The following is a 21,029-nucleotide window of genomic DNA, read 5'->3' on the forward strand; positions in this document are numbered from 1 at the left end:
TAGGAATGCAGCGGCGCATACCTTTAGAGCTCACTGTACTTCAAAAGGAAAATTTCCTTGCGTCAATCTACTACTACATCAACCATGACAGTAGCCAATCAAACGATGAATTGCCCGAGAAGCAAATATTTTGAACGCGATTTTGTTAGTAGTTTTAGGGTCCATGATGACGTCTACGCGTTTATATGGAGGCACTACCATGCATGAAGCACGTCACTCAAATTCGCAACGAAGTTGATAAAGATTGATACAATACGCTCGCTCCTTAATGCTCTTGGTTCTTATTTTGTATATTTTACATTTTGAACGAGATAAAAAGAGAAATAAGAGTCATGTCGGACTCGGATGTGTCCCAGCTACTCGACTCGATATCACATAGGCTCATAACAAACACTAGCCTTGTCCACGCGCCCAAGAAGCCTCAAGATGCGCAACTGACGGCAACCATTGCAGACCTGCATGTCCACCCCACAATCGAAGCTCTCTTACATATTCTGAACCACGACCTGTCATCTGCACACTTTCTCGTTCGACACATGCAAGCCCCGCCGGCTGTGGAGGGGATGCTTCTCCATGGCATCCTGCACCGTGCCGAAGGCGACTTTAACAACGCACGGGCATGGATAAGCGACGTCTCGGACGCGTGTGAAGGTTACCAACCCAAACACAAGGATGAAGGCCAGAAACTAGATCCCGAAGTTGCCAAACAAGTCGGCAGCAACTTGCAGATATCTGGTTCACTTGTCAAGTTCGTTTATGGTGACGAAGATGCTGGAAGTCTTATCGATGCTGTCGAGGCTTTTCGAAAAGAAAAGCAGGCACAGATAAGGGAGGAGGAAGAGGAGGGGATTGAGCGGAGGATTAGAGAAGAGGCGGAGAAAGTGCTGGAGTGGTGTAGGAGCAAGTTTGGGAGTGGGGTGTGGCGGGATGCGACAAGGGCTTGGGTGAAGAATAGTGAGGAGATTAGTAAGATTAGTGGGAGTATGGTGAGTGGTGGGAAGGGGTATAGAGACTTTTGATTTTGAATAACAGTTCAGAATTAGAACCAAATTAATTTCGATGTAGTACCAATTCGTATGAAGGAGTTTTCTTTTTCAGTCTTGGTGCCGTGGAAGCTTTCTTAGTTTCCTCTTGTTGAGCCACGATACTGATTCTAAGTCAAAATACTGTATCTAGCTACTTTAGAAAACTACCGAGCAGTTGATACATCTAATCATTGTAGGTACTTTTTATACTATGTAGATGTTTAGCACGTGATACGATCGTAATACCGAGCACAGCTAGTGTCCCGCCGGTGCCAAGACCAGCAGGCTGATCATGCCCTCATCCTGGCGACGTGACCGCCCCCCTTGACCGTTCCGCGCTCTCTCTGGCTCCAATGGGCGACGGGTCAACAGGCCGTACGCGCATGTGTAAGACTATCTGGTTGCCCGCATGTCCCCCAAGGCGTGTAGACGGGCGTGAGGACATGATGCAGCAGTCCGTCATTTGTACAGCAACAACCACCGCGGCGAGCTAAGCGAGGGTCGGGCCAGGGTGCGACAGCGAATGGCGTTGGGGCTGCCCCCAGTAGGCGGTCGGCCTGTGACATCAACGGCCAGCTTTCACTTCTTACAACCCGCCATTATTCTTCCCGTACGCACGTGCAGCCCGCGGCTGGACTGGAAAAACAGGTACCCATGGCCGACCAACTCCTCCAGGCCAACGGCCAGAGCCGCCCTAGCAACGTCAAACACCACACTTCACCGTCTCTCATGATGAACTCGCACTTTGCGGGCGTGGGCGACAATGCCGACAAGCAGGCCTACGAGCATGGCATCCAGGTCATTGACGAGGACAAGATGTTCAAGTATGTCACGGCACCCGAGGCATCGTCCTTGCTGCGGGGCAAAATGCTAATGTCTACTCGCAATCCAGCGGAAACCTGTCGACATACCTCAGTATCGAAAATGTCATCCCCGCCGGTTTCAACTACCACCTCATTTCCGTCTTTGGCTCGCAGTCAACGGGCAAGTCGACCCTCCTCAACCACCTCTTTGGCACCCAGTTTGGTGTCATGTCGGAGCAGGAGCGTCGCCAAACTACAAAGGGAATTTGGATGAGCAAGAATAAGCGTGAGGCCGGCGGCTCGGCCATGGCAGAGAACATCTTGGTCATGGATGTCGAGGGAACAGATGGTAGAGAGCGAGGCGAGGACCAGGACTTTGAGCGGAAGAGCGCTCTCTTCGCCCTGGCCACGAGTGAAGTCCTCATTGTCAACATCTGGGAACACCAAGTTGGATTGTACCAGGGTGCCAACATGGGCCTGCTCAAGACTGTCTTTGAAGTCAACTTGCAGCTTTTTGTCAAGGATGGCCAGTGAGTATAAATTGACTGGATTCGACTGTACCCTTGCACTGACAACCCCACCAGGTCGAGTCCAAAATCACTCTTATTCTTCGTCATCCGCGACCACATCGGCGTCACACCCCTCACCAACCTACAAAATACCCTGATACAAGACTTGTCCAAGCTGTGGGCGACCATATCGAAACCCACCGGTCTCGAAGCATCACGGATAGAGGACTACTTTGACTTCGCCTTTGTCGCACTACCACACAAAATCCTCCAGCCAGAAAAGTTTGAAGAAGCAGTCACAAAACTCAGCACACGGTTCAAGGAAGGATATAGCGACCCAAGGAAGAGCGGGCTCATTGACGAGACAACTGCACCCATCTTCCTTCCTCAATACCATCGGCGGATCCCTGCCGATGGCTTCCCTGCGTACGCACAGGGTGTCTGGGATCAGATCGTGAGCAACAAAGACTTGGATTTGCCAACTCAGCAGGAACTCTTGGCCCAGTTCCGGTGCGACGAGATATCTAGAGAAGTCCTTGTTGCCTTTGATGAACAGATCATGCCTCTCGAAGACAAGCAAGCTGATGCTGCTCGGGCAGGGACATTCTCGATCATCCCTGACCTTGGACCCATCATGAACACTGCACGAGCAAAGGTCCTTAAGGATTTCGACACCAATGCAAGCCGATACCACAAGGGTGTCTACAAGCGGAAGCAGGCAGAGCTCGAGGCCAAGGTCGACACACGATTGAAGGCTCTGTTCCAGAAGCAGCTCACGTCAGCCCACAAGTCTGGTGTGGAAAGCTTCAGTGAATCCGTTAGCACAGCAGTGAAGAGCGGTCAGAAGAAGGGAGGATCATACGACTTTGCACAGATTGTCGACTCTGAAAAGAAGAAGGCTCTTGCCAGATTCGAAGAGGATGCCAAAGCAATGGCTATCGAAGCGGCGACTTGGAGCAGCTACGAGAATGAGATGAAGATCTTCAACAAGGAGCTAGAGGATGTCTCTAGTCGCCTCCGTAAAGAGGAGATGAGGCGCCTAGCCACCAGAATCGAGCGCTGGGTACGCTCACGTTTGGATGAGTCCGTTGGTCTCGAGTTCAACAAGCTCGGATCCGGCCGGGGTGGTTCTGGTGCGCCTGAGCATGGTGATCGACCTCCTACTGAGAAGGACCTCTGGGACCGGGTCTGGAAGATCTTCATCGATACCGTCTCTAGTGCAGAGAAGCGGTTCACTGATCGAGCTTCCAGCTTCGATGCTAGTCCTGAAGAGGTTGAGGTCGGTCTGTGGAGACTGCGACGCAAGTCTTGGGCTGTGCTTCGTGCCAAACTTGATGAGGAAGTCATGGAGGGCAACATCCTATTGAAGCTCAGGGAAAATTTCGAAGACAAGTTCCGCTACGACGACCTCGGTGTTCCCAGAATATGGAGACCAACAGACGATATTGAGGGTATCTACACCAAGGCTCGCGAGTCCACAATCACTGTTATCCCACTCCTTGCTCGCTTCAAGCTTGCATCGACTTCGAAGCCTCCACCGCTTGATGGATGGATCGGTGAAGCACCGGCTTCAGTGACTCCAGCAGACGAGGACGATTTGACTCCCATTGGTGGTGTAGACGATGAAGAGGGCAGGAGTCTGGAAGAGGAGATGACCATTCTGTCTGACGCCAAGCAAGCCGATCTGCTTGTTCGATTCAAGAAGACTGCAGATGGCGTATACGTTGAGGCCAAGCGTAGTGCCATTGGCGGCATCACTCAAGTTCCACTATACTTTTATGGTCTTCTCCTTGCGCTCGGTTGGAACGAAATAGTTACCGGTACGTTTGTTCCTGCTCCGTCGATTAGTATTTTCTTCAATACTGACACATTCCAGTTCTACGCAACCCGGTGTACTTTATCTTCCTCATTCTTATGGGTATCGGTGCCTACGTTACCTACACACTTAACCTATGGGGCCCCATGGCACGCATGGCCAACGCCGCCTCACAGCAGGGTCTCGAGGTTGGTAAGGAGCGGCTGCGCGCTTTCCTTGAGAGCTCAGATGCTGGTCGTCAAGCCATGGCTATGAGCAGCTCGAATGAGTCTCGGAGATACGAGAATGTCCGCATGGATAGGTTGAACGGAGATGGCAAGAAGAGCAGTGCTGAAGTTGAAGACTTGGACGATATCTAAATGATCAAACGTATGCTCGGGCTCTTCTTTGGACTAGACAGTGTTGGGGGTTCAATAGCACGGATTGCAGGTCTTTGACGATGTTGCGCTATGGATTTTGCCAATGGGGTTTCCCACATGTTCAGATGGCGTAGCGAAGGAATGCGAAAAGCGAAGTTGCTGTCTTTGTGCTCTGTTGTATAGTTCTAGATCGTGTCCTTCAGTATGTTCATGTCCTATCTGTGGCCATTATCGTCGCGATTAGTTGCATGTGTACTGTCGTCTACTATAGCCAAGTAGCAATGGAAAAGTTGTCCAAAGGATCTCTTGACAGTCCTTCATGCTCCTACGACCATCTCCCACCCAAACCCCATTCCTTCCCCCCTCACACCCCAAACTTCCTCGGATCCAAACTTTCAATCCTCGCACTCTTTGCCTCACCCTCAAACACAATCTCACTCAACAGCTTGCCCGTACTCGGTCCATTCTGAATCCCCCAACACGTATGACCCGCCCCCATCAGCAAACCCCGCACACTCGTCTTACCCACCAGTGGCCCCCCACGCTTCATATTCGGTAAATAACACGCTTGTCTCGCCGTCACCTCTCCATCGCGCAGTTCCTCTGACACGGACGAGACTTGGTCGATGATGTCCTGGCAGCGCTGCTCGTCGCAGTGTACGAGGTCTGTAGAGGCGGGTAGAGGGACGAGAGTGTCGCCGTCGCCGCAGGCGTAGACTTCTTGGTTGGGGCGTGCGTAGATTTCCGGTGTTACTGTCTCGCTGTGTTTGCTGTTGCCGCGGGGCATGTTGATGGCGGTGAACAAGGCGTAGGCGGAGACGGGGCGGGTGGGGCGGATGGTTACGCTGTGGGCGCGGAGGGGGTAGATGGGGGTTGGGTTCCAGACTGATTTTGTCCAGGGGCCTGCAGTGAGGATGATTGTGTCGGCGGGGAGTGAGGTTTCTTGATCCGAGTCTTTGAGTTTGTAGGAGACGGAGGTTACGGCTCCGTTTTCCTGAGTAATGTTTGTTGCAGAGCCGTAGAGGATTTTTACTCCGTTTTCTTGGGCGAGCTCGGCCATGCTTGTTGTGAATTGGTAGGGGTGGACTTGGGCGGTTGTGAAGGGAGTGCCCATTTCTTCGTAGGCTTTTATGCCTTCGGCGGCGATCCAGTCGAGGTCTTTTGGTACGCCGGCGGCTCGCAGCAGGCCGATTGCTTTCTCTGTCCGCTTCTGTAGACTCACGTGGTCTTCTTTGGCTCTGCTGTCTGCGTCGCTTTTTGCGCTCTTTTGCTTTGCTAAAATACCGTTCATGTCAATTTGGCCGCAGTGCACAGCTCGGTAGCCCCAGCGGTTAGCTCCATCATGCTTCTCGGCTAGCTCTTGATGTAGCTTGTAACTCAATGGCACGATGCAGCTGGGATAGGCCCATAATCCCAATAAGCCGCCAGCTTTTCCTGATGCGCCACCGGCAATCTTGGTCGCTTCGAGAAGGGTAATCGTATCTTTTTCTCTATCAAATTTCTCATGCTGCGAGAGAAAGTATGCTGTGGTTGACCCGATGATACCGCCACCTGACAAGAGACATCAGCCTCGGATTTCTATAGAAACCGGATGTCAGGAATAAGTACCGATGATGACAATGTTTCGTTTTTGCTGCTCTGCTGCCATGGTGGTTAGAAGGCGCGATGCTACTCTAAGCATGTGATGGTGGTTGGTAAGAAGCGTGGCGTCGATGGTGTTGCGTTTTTCGGCGGCTAATAGACCGATTATAAAGGTACGTCATAGGTTATTCCCCTCGCAACAGACTGCAAATTACTCTATTAGTTAGGTACAAGTTCGATTTCGAAGGAATTATACTAATAGGATTAACTAGTCGGAGTATCCAAGAAACGCACAAGGGAATGGAAAGGTAGACTTCTCGCAACGGGTTTTAAAAGTCCCCGCCCATGTCGCCCATGTCACCCATATCTCCCCCATCGTCTCCGCCCATATCATCGCCGTAGTTGTTCTGGACATATGTATCGCCATCATCTCCCGCCATTGCTGATCCTATGAGACCACCAGCGAGCAGACCACCTCCCGCTCCAAGAGCCATAGCCCCCATACCCGCCCCTCCTCCGGGGCGCCTGCCGCCACCGCCCATAGGCATCATTCCACCACCCATCGGCCGTCCGTAGCCTCCTCCGCCATAGTAACCCCCTCCAACAGGCTGGCCGTAGCTTGGTTGGCCGTATCCGTGGTGTTGCTGTGCGTAACCAGGCGATGGCGAATGTGACGAGCCAGAAGCCTTCCCAAGGATCTTGCCTAGGAAGCCTTTGCTCTTACCGCCCTTGTCCTGTACGGCTGTGTCCTGGTATTGTCCTTGTTGGTACGGATTTGGACTTGGCTGGCCATAACCGCCATATTGTTGTGGATACGACTGGCTGGATTGGTTGTAGTAATCATTCGAGGCACCACGTGCGCGCGCTTCTTCCTCTTGTTGAAGTTTTCTTGCGAGTTTCTCATCTTCGCTGATGTTCGCATACGGGTTGTTACTACCCAGGCTTCCCTTCTCGCTCCCGCCAGTCGGGAAGCCGCCCACCGCACCGCCAGCTGAAGGCGAGACATAGTTGGGAGGGGCGCCTGGAGGCGGCGCTTCACCAGGAGGGTAGACGGGCTGCGTTGGCTTCTCCCATTGCGACTGCTTCGTATAGACGTTGACGTAGAACCACTCGTTGTACTGTGTATTCCAGACAGCCTTCCAGCCTTCGGGCACATGTGGCGGGGGAGGGCCCTGTACACACTATCAGCTATGTTTGCGCATTGGCCTAACTACACTTACTGGTGGAGGTGCGAAATCTGCCATGTTACGTGGACTGTAATGCTAATTCTGGGATGGTGTTTTGACCTAGGGTGCAGAAGAAACGATGGACTGGGATACCCAGAGATTGTGGCAGAGTGAGCTGTAATCCCGCAGTGATGGGCTGATGACCCGCGGCACTCCGTGTGAGTGCGACTTTCAATACAGTGTGCGTCATTGTGGCGCGGCGACTAGATGATGAGCCAAACACCTGCTGAGCCACATTGCGCGACTGTAATGACGACGATACCAGTTTCCATGAATGCCATGGCACATGATTCGTAGTTTGTGCGCATTCGTTTGCACGCGAACCCTCGAGGTTGCAAGGGATCTGGATGGATATGATGTCATTCCGGGCCTGGTATGCGAACATGTATCACAAAGCTAAGACCTGCCCATGACTCTACACGACGGTACCAGAACATTGCTCCCGACTATACAGCTCCGAATCCCAAGTACCCAATATTCTTATGCACTAACATGGACCAACTTTTGTCGTCTTCTCAAAGTTGCTTTGTATGCATTCTACAGAATTGGCGATTACTGTATTGATCGGGTTGTTCCGTTGCCAATAAGGTACTTGTCGCATGGTACAATTAGCCCAAGTCTCGGTAGAGCTAAGACACTACTCAAGAGGTTGATTTGGTCCGCGACTAGCAACAGAACTTACAGCAGGCTCATTGCCGATAAGTCAGACCTTCACCAACGAGAGTGAGAACGCCATCCCGATGTCGGCACGTGCGGCGACTGGTTTTGGAACACCCCTCGCATCTTCAACTAGAGATACCTACAAGGAGAAAACTTTATCTAGAACTTGTGTCACATGCAACAGAAACACATGATGGGCAGGTCGTTCGGAAAGTGGTGTTCAAGGCGACGCGAAATGGTTTCCGTATCCAGCGTGTCTGTGTATAACATGAACACTCCCAGATCTTCCTTTCTAATCGCCCTCGCTCTTTGCGTATTTCTGAAGGAAGACGGTCTGGTCTGTTTGACCCTGTGTTGTTGATCCAAGGCGGTCAAGCTGTGGAGTGATGACGTGCACATCCGCAAACAAAAATGCTGAGACAGTTTCAACAGTGTCAATATCAGTGGTAGTAGCGTGGTGGTTACAGGGATCAGCAATTGTTACGACTACTTTCACTTGGCAGATTTGCTATTCGTTCCGGTTCTTTTTCGTCGGAGGATGTGCATATCCTACGGCGTGGAAATGCTAACGACATGTCAATAGTTGTTCTGTTACCCCAGCTGCTGAATTGTCCAAATGGCAATGAATATCGCTCTTGGTGATTTTCTTCGCGAGCTGTGTATCGACATTCCTGTTTGCTAATTTTTGGCTCCAACCAGGGCAAATACGGCACGCTAATGTCGGCGATGAATATATCCCATGGCGGACGCACGAGGCAAATGCAATTGTTGGGTTAGGAAATGATGAAAAAGGATACTAGCGCTGAGGACGAGGTTTGTAAGACAACACTGGTAGTGTACCGATGGGTTAAAGTTAGCAACAACATTGAGGTAAGAGATAGTACCGAACAGCACGCTTACCCAAGGCCGCACTAGAACATGCAGAGACGCGCTGAGCTAAGCCCACCATGCATGTATACCGCCATGTACCTTGTTCTCGAACACTCTGGCCAACATTCCTTAGTATGTAATCCCAGGATCCGCGGTTGCGTATACGATTTGCCGGTACACGAAATGACGCGACTAAAGTCGAGTCAGACAGCCTCTCCAAGCTCGGTTTTTGTACTAGTTCAATCGATTGTCCTTTCGGATATCCGCGATCCCATGCCTTAGTAAGAGACAGGCAATAAGCAAGTGAGTGGATCAAACTGTGTTGTCTAGGCGTATAGAGGAAAAGGCGCCACAAGAAGTACCACCTTGCCTTACCTGAAAGAGAAGGAAAGGACTAAGCGTTGTTTTCGACACATGTGGCACAGGAAACCGACCCCACAGCCTCGGTCCGGTGTGCACGATATTGCAGGTATGGCAATATACGGACTGACGCAAGTATCAGTTCAATTCCGTTCAGCCACACGATGCTACATGCGATTGCAAACGCAGCTATGCCAGTTGTGATGCGGCGCTGAACCTGCATAGCGTTGCATCGGAATTCCCCATTCGATAGATCGCAACACATATTGCCGTGCCGCTGGATGGAAAATAGTACCAGCGACGGTGCAAAGGGCGCCCGAGTTGTCCCGCTGGTAGGCTCGCTTGTAGGCGTGCATTGCGAGCTTATGTCTTGGCAACATCAGACGGGATACTCGCATGAATATGGACTAGCGTTGGGGTGTAGACAGCGCAGCTTTGGTTGAATGTGGAGATGCTTGGCGGGGCATTGATGACCAGTATATATCTAGACCAGCGCTTACAAGGAAGATGCGACCAGGCTGTCGGTGAGAGATGCGGGTGCATATCCGGCCATGGGTGGCTTCGGGTAGTAGCATGTGGTGAAGCTGACTCTTGTGCCGATCGAAGCGCCTCTATTGAGCGGTATCCTTGCTGGAGAGTCATGGAGAGATGGATTCCAGGTACACGCCTGATATCATGAACGGCTTCAAACACGGTCGATAGTCTAGCGGGCAGATGCAGATGACGGCAACTGTGGAGCTAAGCATGCAGTAAGCGTCGACCGGGCCTGGTACAAACAAGAATACAAAGAACGGACAGGTACGGAGGGCGGGAGGGTCGGAGCCGGGCGAGGCATTTTGACGGTATTGGTAAAGGCGAGATGGAAGAGTGGAGTAGCTGTCCCAACGAGGTGGAGATGGAAGGTGGCTGAGTCGAGATTGCCAGGGCGACTAAGATACTGTCGTGTGACGGTAAGTCAGGCACTGCTTGGCATACAACACCACCAGAGGCGTTATCAGTCGGCCAATCCCCATGGCTAAGAGCATTCCACGGCCTTTGACTCCAATGCAGGGTAAATCTACTCAAGATGATGATCCAGAACGAAGACTACTTCATCGCCCCCAAGGGCCGCTGCTATCGCTGGTACAACAAACCCCAACATCTTCCATCTACGCCGGCGACACCCATAGTGGACAGCCCTGGAACCAACGACTCAAGCCGTTTGCTACAACTCCCGCGAGAGCTTCGTGATGAGATATGGGAGCTGGTCTTCAACTCGACGAGGCTGACATTTGGCCTGCAATATACACCCCGCTATGGCGAGCGGTACCTCAAGCCTGCCCCACATTCGCTCGCACTATTACGCGTATGTCGCCAGATCAATGCTGAGACACGTGACATCTGGATGCAGCGCGTGCTCTTCAACTTTGAGGATCCCCAGACCATGCTCAATAGGCTGTCGGACCTGCCAGAATCTACCGTGTCGAGGATCCGCCATGTTCGCCTCATCGGCTCCCCAATGATGCGCTATCTCAAGGGCTTTGATGATCTCATGTACCGACACGAGTCCATTTTCCAGCTACTGCCTACACTCCGGCTTGACTGCTTGACCATCTTTGCAGTTGCCGCTGCTGCACCAGAGTACGATGCTATCACCAACCTGGTCAACCGTGGCAATGGTTGGAAGGAACTTCGATACATTACTCGTAGCTCACGCATGCTTGGATTCGGTCCTTCCAGGAGTCATGGATCTCGCGAGACTGGCGACATCTGTCGTCAGCCTCAGCCGAGATTCTGGAACAAGAGACTGTTGAACAGAGACGGCGAGGGTTCGGGCTCTGTTGTCCAGGTGTTCAGGGCGCTAGACGAAGACGACGTCACTGCTGTTCTCGACCCGCTTAGGCGTGAGCCGTTTGAGCAGAATCCCGAAGAGCACTTAGTCAAAGGGTTCGGCCGAGTGGATGACGAAGGGCTGACAAGGGGCGCTGGTGCACGAAGAGCCTTACTTGTTGTGGTGAAGCGTGGCGACAGCGTAGACGTGAGCCAAAAATCTCCAGGTTACGGCAAAGAGCGCGACATGAAAGCGAGGTTTAAAAAGAGGACCTGGCGAGTGCGAAACAAAATCATTGTTTGGACGTCTCCAGATAGTGAACGAGACGACGATGAAGTGGGCAATGGATGGGCGAGACCTCAACTCCGCCGGCCCCCTTATGGCTTTGACAACTACTACGATATCGACGACATGTGAAGCATACTAGATGAAATGTCTTTGCTATATGTTTTTCGGGTGTTTAGGCATTATGAAGTTTGTCCACTTCCTAAGTTGAAACAGGACAGCATGACGATATACGCGGTATCCCAGGACTCACGACAGTAACTGACTGCCATGGCGAGACTCATGGGGTGGAACGGTTATGCTACAGCTCTGCTCAACCTCTGGACGAAGCAGGTAGCCGTTATGGGAGTCACGCCTGTTGAACAGGTACAAGACCCCATGTGAGTTGGCATCAAAGAAGGCTCGGGCCGGGGATAGGATCACTGGATGGTCCGCACAATGCGAAATGGTCCGCGGGTAGCTTATCGGAGATGCTTATTTTCAAAAAGGACATGAACTCTTGGTTTGGGGGCGGCGTTGATGGACATGGCGCAAAAGGGTGAGTTGTTGTTCCAAGCATGCTTGGCTAAACAGAGCAGCTGGTGCATTCATCATGTACACGGTACAACATGTTGTTGATCACTTGTTGTGATCTTACTCTCAGAAATGTCCGTGCATGAACCGATCTGGCAGTGAGAAAAACTTTGAATACAATTGTTTTATCTTTTTAGATAAGCAGCAAGTCACTGTTGAAGCAGATACGTCCAAAGTAAACAACAATGTCCCGCGAGGGCTTTTGCATTTGGATGGCCCTTGCAGGTAAGGACAGGGCAATCATCTCACTCATCCTGTATACCGATCATGTCCTGTATCACTACCTGCAGTGTCTATGCCCATGGCATATGGCCTGGAATGAGGTTCTGTATACTGAATTCTCAGCTGAGCTATCGACAGGATCAGCGTATTCGGGTAAATGCCGCAACCTCATGGTTTGAGCCACTAGCAAACCAAAGGCAGATGATCAAAGCATGAACCCGATTTCGATACTTACGCCCTTGATAAGTTCCACGTGCTTGACGCCTTTGAGCGAGATTATCGTGTGTTGCATGACTCCCGAGCTGTATGGACAAGCCACTATCGCCCATTGTGTGTATTGTAGGGCTGTCTTGGCCAAGACATCTAGACCACCTGATAAATCCCGCTCTCTGTCTAAGGGGTATCCTTGCGGTCGACTTTAACATGACGATTACACGGTTGGAGATTTGGACGATCGTAGAATCTGCTAAGGTGTCCCGCAAAGCCGCGACCAATTGAAGAAGAAAGCATGATGAGGATAATCGGGTGGCAGAAGTTACGTCCCCTATCGAGAAAGGGTGGGGGTTCTGTAGCGAAGCAAGGATTGATTGCTGCGCTACGTTGGACACTTGGCCAATTACCGTAATGAAAAAAAGCCCCGTGGAGACAAATTGCGAAGGCCAGGAGTTGGCCGCGAAGATTGAACAATGAACAACGCTAGGTATGCGAGTATGTACCTATGTACCTATGTACATATCTGTGTCTGTATACCATAGTACTTGATGAAGAAGATGTATTAGGCAATGATGCGCCTGTTGCCACAGGGTGCAACGCCTCCCTTGGACGTAATCTCATTGGCCCCCGTCGAACGCCACCGGCCGCTTATCTTGGCAGCCCTCTCTCGACATGACCTTTCTGAGCCAAACAAATCATGATTAATTAGCCCCGTTCTTAATTACCATGGGCTCGCCTTCTGAATCTCGCGGGGTTCTGTCCGACTGCATTGCGCCATCTGCCAAACAGTCGTCTCATCACACCTCGGTCCGGTCTGCGCGTATTCACTGTGGCAACCATCGCGCTGCGCGGTTGCAGGCGCGCCTCTCATCGCGCTCATCCGTTGGTTCCGTCTGGGATTGAGTTGAGATCCAGATTGCTGCTGCGCGCCTTCGAGCCTCTCTGCCTGGGCGACGATGCCGAAGGGCGCTTTCCACGTATCAAAGTGCTGAACGTCCCCGTCGTCCCCGTCCAGACATCGCACTAGGCGCCCCTACAAGTTCGCTTCATGATCGTATTCGATACTTGACGACAACTGTCCTATTGGCTGGCAATATAGCGCATCAGCGACATTTCACCGCGAAAACCATCACCATGTCAGAGGTAGAGTCCCCCACACAGCATCCGGCTCTCAGCTGAATCAGCAATGTATCCTGCCCGAGGCTAACATTACGAAGAGCGGAACTTCGCCAGACCGCGACGGCATTTATGCCTCGAATGGTCGGGCGTACGATAAGTATCATTTCCAAGAAAAAAATGTCCACTCGCACGGCATTGACCTGGACGACGATGAGGATGAAGACATTGACCAGCTCATCGAGGACCTTGAGTCGCAGGATGGCGAGAATGCCGATTATGAAGAAGAAGAAGTGCAACAACCAGGTGGTGCACGCCTCATTCCAGAAGAGCTTCTCCAGACCGATACACGCATCGGCCTTACATCGGCCGAAGTTCTCATACGGAGAAAAAAGTATGGTGAGAACAAGATGAAAGGTACCGACTGCTCTGCCCCTGTTGCTTACCCCTGTCCGCTAACTGGTCGTAGAGGAGAAGACTAACAATTGGGTCAAATTTCTTATGTTTTTCGTTGGTCCGATTCAATTCGTCATGGAGGCAGCCGCCATCCTTGCCGCCGGTCTCCAAGATTGGGTTGACTTTGGTGTCATCTGCGGATTATTGCTCCTCAACGCAAGTGTTGGCTTCATCCAGGAATACCAGGCTGGATCCATTGTCGAGGAGCTAAAGAAAACACTCGCTCTTAAAGCCACTGTATTACGCGATGGCACCTTGGTCGAGATTGAAGCACCAGATCTCGTACCCGGTGACATCCTACAGGTCGAGGAAGGTGTCATTGTCCCCGCGGATGGACGCATTGTCACCGAAAATGCTTTTATACAAGTTGACCAATCTTCCATCACTGGCGAGTCCTTGGCCGTCGACAAGCATCGAGGAGATACCTGCTATGCTTCTTCGGCAGTAAAACGCGGTGAGGCTTTTGTCGTCATCACAGCCACAGGCGACTCTACTTTTGTTGGTCGTGCTGCTTCTCTCGTTGCTAGTGCGTCAAGTGGACCCGGTCACTTTACTCAAGTGCTACAGGATATCGGCACAATACTGCTGGTTCTTGTCATTATGTCACTCCTAGTCGTCTGGATAAGCTCCTTCTACAGGTCCAACCACATTATCACCATCCTTCGATTCACGCTTGCTATTACTATCGTTGGAGTTCCTGTCGGTCTTCCTGCTGTTGTTACAACGACAATGGCTGTTGGCGCTGCATACCTTGCCAAAAAGCAAGCCATTGTACAGAAGCTCTCCGCTATTGAGTCGCTTGCTGGTGTCGAAATTCTATGCTCCGACAAGACTGGAACACTGACAAAAAACAAACTTTCGTTGGCTGAACCTTACACCGTACCTGGTGTTGACCCTGAAGATCTTATGCTCACCGCTTGCTTGGCCGCTTCGCGCAAGAAAAAGGGCATCGATGCTATCGACAAAGCTTTTCTCAAGTCTCTGCGAAACTACCCCCGTGCTAAGTATGTCTTGAGCAAGTACAAGGTCATCCACTTTCATCCTTTCGACCCAGTGTCCAAGAAGGTCCAGGCAGTTGTTGAGTCGCCACAGGGTGAACGTATAACATGCGTCAAGGGTGCTCCACTGTTTGTCCTTCGAACAGTTGAGGAAGACCATCCCATTCCCGAGAATGTCGACTTGGCGTACAAGAACAAGGTTGCAGAGTTTGCTTCTCGAGGCTTTCGCTCGCTTGGTGTCGCCCGTAAACGAGAGGATGAAGGGTGGGAAATCCTTGGAATAATGCCGTGCTCAGATCCTCCACGACACGACACCTATCGAACTATCAATGAGGCCAAGTCTTTGGGTCTATCAATCAAGATGCTAACTGGTGATGCGGTTGGAATTGCGCGAGAAACTTCACGTCAGCTTGGTCTTGGTAAGTGCGTAATCGAGACTGCGATAGACCAATCTAACACAATCATAGGCACAAATATTTTCGACGCGGAGAAGCTTGGCCTGAGTGGAGGTGGCGAGATGCCTGGTTCGGAGTTTTATGATTTCGTCGAAGGTGCTGACGGTTTTGCTGAGGTGTTTCCGCAGCACAAGTTCAACGTCGTTGAAATCTTGCAACAAAGAGGCTATCTCGTTGCAATGACTGGCGATGGCGTGAATGACGCACCATCGCTGAAGAAGGCAGATACTGGAATCGCCGTTCAGGGAGCGTCTGACGCTGCTTGTTCGGCTGCTGACATTGTGTTCCTTGCCCCTGGCCTTTCAGCCATTATCGATGCTCTCAAGACATCACGGCAGATTTTTCATCGCATGTACGCTTACGTTGTATATCGAATTGCCCTCTCGCTTCACCTCGAGATCTTCCTCGGGCTATGGATTGCCATACTGAACGAATCGCTGAACCTCCAACTGGTCGTGTTCATTGCCATCTTTGCCGATATTGGTAAGTGGTCCACACGCAACTGTCTCATCAGCTACTGACTGTACTGTAGCAACTCTGGCTATTGCCTACGACAATGCGCCATACAGCAAGACTCCAGTCAAATGGAACCTACCCAAGCTCTGGGGCATGTCCATTCTGCTCGGTGTCATTCTCGCCGTGGGAACATGGATCACCATGACAACCATGCTTCCCTACCTTACTGGTGAGCAACAAGGTGTCAATGGTGGTATCGTTCAGAATCATGGACAGCGTGACCCAATCCTGTTCCTCGAGATCACATTAACAGAAAACTGGCTGATATTCATCACTCGCGCCAATGGCCCCTTCTGGTCATCGATCCCTTCATGGCAACTTGCGGGTGCCATTCTCGTCGTGGATGTTCTCGCAACATGCTTTACGATATTTGGGTGGTTTGTTGGTGGGAGGACTAGTATCGTTGCTGTGATTCGTGTATGGGCATTTTCTTTTGGTATCTTCTGCATCATGGCGGGAGTTTACTACGTCTTGCAAGGAAGCCAGGGATTTGACAATCTCATGCATGGAAAGCTGCTCAAGCGAAAACAGAAGCAGAGAAACCTTGAAGACTTTGGTAAGTACTACTCGGAACTCTACACAGAAGCAGTTACTGATATATTGCAGTCGTTTCGCTACAGCGAGTGTCAACACAGCACGAGAAAACAACGTAGAGTGGTTGTTCTCCTAAACTCACGCGCGATCGACTATACTCTGGCGTTACGCTGTCTTGAGTAGGCCAACCGCGCCATACATGCGTTTCCGTTTTCTCCTTTTAGTCTACGCCACTAAAATGTTGATGAGAAACCTAAGTATTTCAGTCTTGTTTTTATTACGCATCTTATGGTGTTAACGTAAATACCCAGAGTTAGGGGGAAAGTCTTTCAAGAATTCCCTAGTTGTTGCCTTGCCTATTATAGTGCAAGCGTGGCTTTTGCAAGAGCCACGCTGCCGAAATTAATATTATTTCCATCATTCAAGGCATGCCATTTTCAGTTGCAGGAGTTTGCAGTAAGCTCTCGATGTCGCTGTGAAAAATTGAAGAGTGCAATCTTACAATTGTGACAGCTCTAGGGATACATCTGTGTCTACTCACACGAGCAAACAATACGCTTTTGTAAGCGAAGTGGATGCGGATCACGGCAATGGCAATGGCGTCACCTACCAGCGATGACGAACCCCACATTTGGCATTGTAACAACATGCGTACCGGGCCGGACCCTGCCGGTTACGTGTGCTAGCCCCGCAATTGCCCACTACTAGAACCCCTTCATGCTCAAGATTCTTCGAAACTGTGCAATCATTAACTATCAATCCCATTCCCGTCACAATCCAGCCATTTCCCTCACTCAATACCACAAATCACGTGCACGAAACTTTACAAGGATGGCCGACCTCAACGTAACCATCCCGAAGCTGAAACTCAATGACGGCAACTCAATGCCCATGCTGGCGTTTGGTACAGGAACTTCTTGGTTCAAGTCTGGCGAGGAGAGTAAGGTCGATCAAGCGACTATTGATGCTGTAAAGATTGCAATTAAGTTGGGATATACTCATCTTGATGGCGCAGAGGGTATAAGCTGAGAACCCTTCTTTGTATCCATAGATTCCTAACAAGTTACAGTGTACAAGACCGAACCCGAGCTTGGGACAGGTATCAAAGAGAGCGGTGTTCCCCGCGAGAAGCTCTTCGTGACTACCAAAGTGAATGAAGGCAACATCAATAACATTCAAGGGGCGATTAAAGCTAGCTTACAAAAACTGCAGTTGGAATATGTTGACCTGTAAGGAATCTATAGCGCCCAGACATCTACTCAACACTAACTGGTGAAGCTACCTCATCCACCAACCGTGGTTTGGCAACTCAGAGGCCGATCTCCAAAAGGCCTGGGCTGATATGGAGGCAGTCCAAGCCGCAGGCCTTGCCAAATCCATTGGCGTTTCCAATTTCCTCCCCGAACATCTATCGGCCATACTGAAGACTGCCAAAGTAAAGCCGGTATGCAACCAAATCGAATTCCATCCTTACCTTCAGCACGAAAAGCTTCTTGAATTTCACAAGCAGAACGGCATCGCTACCACCGCCTATTCACCTCTGACAGCAGCTACCAGAGCGAAGGGTGGTCCTGTAGATGAATACGTAGAAGGACTGACCAAGAAGTATGCCGTGAGCGAGAATGAGATCTATCTGAGGTGGTGCATCGATCAGGACATTGTACCAATCACGACCAGTAGCAAGGAGCAACGTCTGAGTGACTACTTGCGAGCGCTGACCTTCAAGTTGACGCCAAAAGAAGTCAAGGACATCAATGAATTGGGCCAGAAGAAACACCATAGGAGTTTCTGGACCCACAAGGTAGGTTTAGGCTATGAAAGTGGACATGAATTATAAGCTAATTCGATATTTAGTTAGCCGCTGACGACCGATCTTGAGGCTTTCTAAGGTTATTAAAAAACGAGAGGCGTCGTTTCTGACGGGATTTAGGTAAAAAAAATTACGTGCAGATCATCAATGGCCTTCGTGCAACTCGGCTTGCAGAAGGGAGGCATTCGGTCCAGTGACATCAATACCATGGAACCCGAATTTTTCGTATTCAACAATAACATTATCGTATTTTCAGTTCCTATTGTGTTTTTTTCTAGTCATCACTCCGGCAAGTGAATTGATTATGATTTTGCTCGCATGTCATTGGCCGTGAAGTCATGTTACCAGTTGCAAGTCAGCACCGCGGTGCCAAGACGGTCCGCTCAATCTTTCCGCGCGAGCTTACCAGCTTCAGGCTGCACGTCCATTTCTCGCCATTCTGCCCCCTCGCATCACCAAACGCGACCTCTGTCTACGTGCAGGACACAGCGCAGATTCTTGCGAACATACGGGGATTCAACGCCGCGCCGCGTAATTATCGCCATCATGTCGGGCGCCACTGCGAAGGGCAAGAAGCAGGCGAACAAGAACGCCTATCGCCGTGCGAAGAAGAAGCAGCAGCGCTCTGTACGTGTCGCATATCTATTCCATCGCGCATCACGAGTCAATTTGCTAACAGCCTCGAAGGAGACACCGTCGACAGCCGGCGACTCTGCGCGTGAGAGCGAATCTCCCGCACCCGAAAGCGACACAAATAACGAAGCACAGGCTGTGAAGCCCGCGGACCTACTTTCCATCGATGATATCGCGAACCAGTACAATCTCGACGACCCACTCTTCGAGGAATACAAGAATGTTTTCGAAAAGTTCAGGGAGCCGACCGACGAGGAAGCAGCGACCAAGGACGATGAAAAGCCTGAGATCTACCACTCTGACGACGACATCCCTGACGAGGATGAAGACGATGGCAAGCCCAAGCTCTCTAAGAAGCAGAGAAAGCAAATGAACAAGCTATCGGTCGCGCAGCTCAAGGCACTGGTTCCCCGACCAGAACTGGTCGAGTGGACGGACGTGTCATCATCGGATCCCCAGCTACTAATCTCCATTAAGGCAGCCAAAAACGTCATACCCGTACCCTCTCACTGGTCGCTCAAGCGTGAATATCTGTCATCCAAGCGAGGTATCGAAAAGCCACCCTTCACCCTACCCAAATTCATTCAGGAGACAGGTATTGCAGAAATGCGAGATGCGGTCTTGGAAAAGCAGGCAGAGATGACTATGAGGCAGAAACAGCGAGAGCGTGTGCAAGGAAAACTTGGCAAGCTTGACATTGACTATGCGAAGCTCTATGATGCCTTCTTCAGACGACAGACCAAGCCAGAGCTGACCCGATACGGCGAGGTCTACTACGAAGGCAAGGAATTCGAAACCAACCTTGTAAATCTCAAGCCAGGCGAGTTGAGCGAAGAACTTCGCGAGGCACTTGGAATGGCACCTGGTCACCCGCCTCCTTGGCTCATCAACATGCAACGTTACGGCCCCCCGCCATCGTATCCCAACATGCGCGTACCCGGTGTCAATGCCCCGATCCCTCCAGGCTCTTCTTGGGGTTTCCAGCCTGGTCAATGGGGAAAGCCCCCCACAGATGAAGCCGGTAAGCCACTTTTCGGAGGAGACCTGTACGGCACTGCTATTTTGGAGGAACAACAGCAACCGACACATGTGGGCGAACCCGTTGAGCGCGGTATTTGGGGAACACTTCGAGCTGAGGGTGAGAGTGAGGACGAAGAAAGTGAAGAGGAAGAAGACGATGAAGATGAGGACGAAGATGAAGGAGACGAGGATGCAAGCGGCATACAAACATCCATGACTAGTGCCTCGGCTATGCCATCTGAGATTGGGGGCGCAGAAAGCATTAGTGGAGAATTTCAGCTCAGGAAACAGCGCAAGGGGATCGAGACGGAAGAGCCAGGTGCGCCGCGAAGTGCATACACTGTGCTTCCAGAGAAGAACATATCTGCGACTGGCTTCTTTGGTGGTGAGCATGCTTATGATCTGGATGCGGCTAGGCGCGATGCGCTTGGACACGCTCAGAAGAAACGCAAAGCTGGAGACATCGATGTATCTGTTGATATTGACCAGTTGGCGGACAGCGACAAGCTGGACAAGGATGCACTAAAGAAAGAGTATGAGTCTAGGCAGCGGGCTGAGGCACAGGGACAATGGCAGAGTATCGACCAAGACGATCTCGCCGATATGATCAACCAGGAAAGCAGGAAGAGGACCAAGAGGGAGGATGAGCGAAAGACTAGGCGCTAGGTCTGCACTGTCAAGAGTCCAATGGGGACATGAATTTTGTATAAAAGATCCAGGATTGCACTTTCAGGGGCTCCAAGAGCGAGCTGGCGTCACGGATGTCACGGGTCAATAGGGCTTCGGCATACACAGCATTGGGAAACGGCGTTATATGTGGCAATCAAGTGTGCCCACAGATGAGTATAATCAAGATGAAGATTTTCAATATTCGAGGCACAGCAATGGACAGGGATGACACGGTGACTATGGATACGAACTTCCGCTACGCCACGATTGACGCACCGAAGACGCGAACAGCAAGGCAAGGGGGGCGGAACAAAGCAGCCAATAGTTGTGAGTTGACAACTCCTGCCAGACTCAACATGAGAATGCTTGAAATGTTGAGATGTGCCAAACGGCAGTTGAGTCAACAAATTTCTCGAAGATCAAGTGATACACCTTCACGTCTGGAAGAATGGTAGGGTGGCAATTATCGCACACGTACACGCCACACGCGACCATCACTCTCGTCCACTT

General features: G+C 51.0%; 8 protein-coding genes across 8 annotated transcripts; 6 read left to right on the top strand and 2 right to left on the bottom strand.

Moving 5' to 3' along the window:
• Positions 1–332: 332 nt before the first annotated feature.
• Positions 333–1,019, top strand: COCCADRAFT_95399 (uncharacterized protein; the record flags this gene model as incomplete). Its single annotated transcript, XM_007713841.1, has 1 exon — positions 333–1,019. The coding sequence occupies one exon, from the start codon at positions 333–335 to the stop codon at positions 1,017–1,019; it is 687 nt and encodes a 228-aa protein (XP_007712031.1).
• A 660-nt stretch (positions 1,020–1,679) lies between these two features.
• Positions 1,680–4,512, top strand: COCCADRAFT_4812 (uncharacterized protein; the record flags this gene model as incomplete). The annotated part of the gene is made up of 4 exons (XM_007713805.1): positions 1,680–1,849; positions 1,918–2,358; positions 2,413–4,157; positions 4,214–4,512. 4 exons carry the CDS (start codon positions 1,680–1,682, stop codon positions 4,510–4,512), a joined length of 2,655 nt encoding a protein of 884 aa, XP_007711995.1.
• Positions 4,513–4,876: 364 nt separating this feature from the next.
• On the bottom strand, positions 4,877–6,160 carry COCCADRAFT_4813 (uncharacterized protein; the record flags this gene model as incomplete). The annotated part of the gene is made up of 2 exons (XM_007713806.1): positions 4,877–6,063; positions 6,121–6,160. The coding sequence occupies 2 exons, from the start codon at positions 6,158–6,160 to the stop codon at positions 4,877–4,879; spliced, it is 1,227 nt and encodes a 408-aa protein (XP_007711996.1).
• A 262-nt stretch (positions 6,161–6,422) lies between these two features.
• Positions 6,423–7,337, bottom strand: COCCADRAFT_26051 (uncharacterized protein; the record flags this gene model as incomplete). Its single annotated transcript, XM_007713813.1, has 2 exons — positions 6,423–7,265; positions 7,314–7,337. 2 exons carry the CDS (start codon positions 7,335–7,337, stop codon positions 6,423–6,425), a joined length of 867 nt encoding a protein of 288 aa, XP_007712003.1.
• Positions 7,338–10,275: 2,938 nt separating this feature from the next.
• COCCADRAFT_26052 (uncharacterized protein) lies at positions 10,276–11,436 on the top strand (the record flags this gene model as incomplete). Its single annotated transcript, XM_007713814.1, has 1 exon — positions 10,276–11,436. The coding sequence occupies one exon, from the start codon at positions 10,276–10,278 to the stop codon at positions 11,434–11,436; it is 1,161 nt and encodes a 386-aa protein (XP_007712004.1).
• Positions 11,437–13,446: 2,010 nt separating this feature from the next.
• On the top strand, positions 13,447–16,506 carry COCCADRAFT_26053 (uncharacterized protein; the record flags this gene model as incomplete). Its single annotated transcript, XM_007713815.1, has 6 exons — positions 13,447–13,455; positions 13,530–13,845; positions 13,898–15,301; positions 15,350–15,820; positions 15,870–16,409; positions 16,460–16,506. The coding sequence occupies 6 exons, from the start codon at positions 13,447–13,449 to the stop codon at positions 16,504–16,506; spliced, it is 2,787 nt and encodes a 928-aa protein (XP_007712005.1).
• A 712-nt stretch (positions 16,507–17,218) lies between these two features.
• COCCADRAFT_26054 (uncharacterized protein) lies at positions 17,219–18,265 on the top strand (the record flags this gene model as incomplete). The annotated part of the gene is made up of 4 exons (XM_007713816.1): positions 17,219–17,405; positions 17,457–17,616; positions 17,666–18,188; positions 18,242–18,265. The coding sequence occupies 4 exons, from the start codon at positions 17,219–17,221 to the stop codon at positions 18,263–18,265; spliced, it is 894 nt and encodes a 297-aa protein (XP_007712006.1).
• A 478-nt stretch (positions 18,266–18,743) lies between these two features.
• COCCADRAFT_4818 (uncharacterized protein) lies at positions 18,744–20,516 on the top strand (the record flags this gene model as incomplete). The annotated part of the gene is made up of 2 exons (XM_007713807.1): positions 18,744–18,824; positions 18,885–20,516. The coding sequence occupies 2 exons, from the start codon at positions 18,744–18,746 to the stop codon at positions 20,514–20,516; spliced, it is 1,713 nt and encodes a 570-aa protein (XP_007711997.1).
• Positions 20,517–21,029: the final 513 nt, after the last annotated feature.

The sequence above is a fragment of the Bipolaris zeicola genome (genome assembly GCF_000523435.1).
Source record: "Bipolaris zeicola 26-R-13 unplaced genomic scaffold scaffold_68, whole genome shotgun sequence".
In the NCBI taxonomy this organism is placed as follows: Eukaryota; Fungi; Ascomycota; class Dothideomycetes; order Pleosporales; family Pleosporaceae; genus Bipolaris; species Bipolaris zeicola.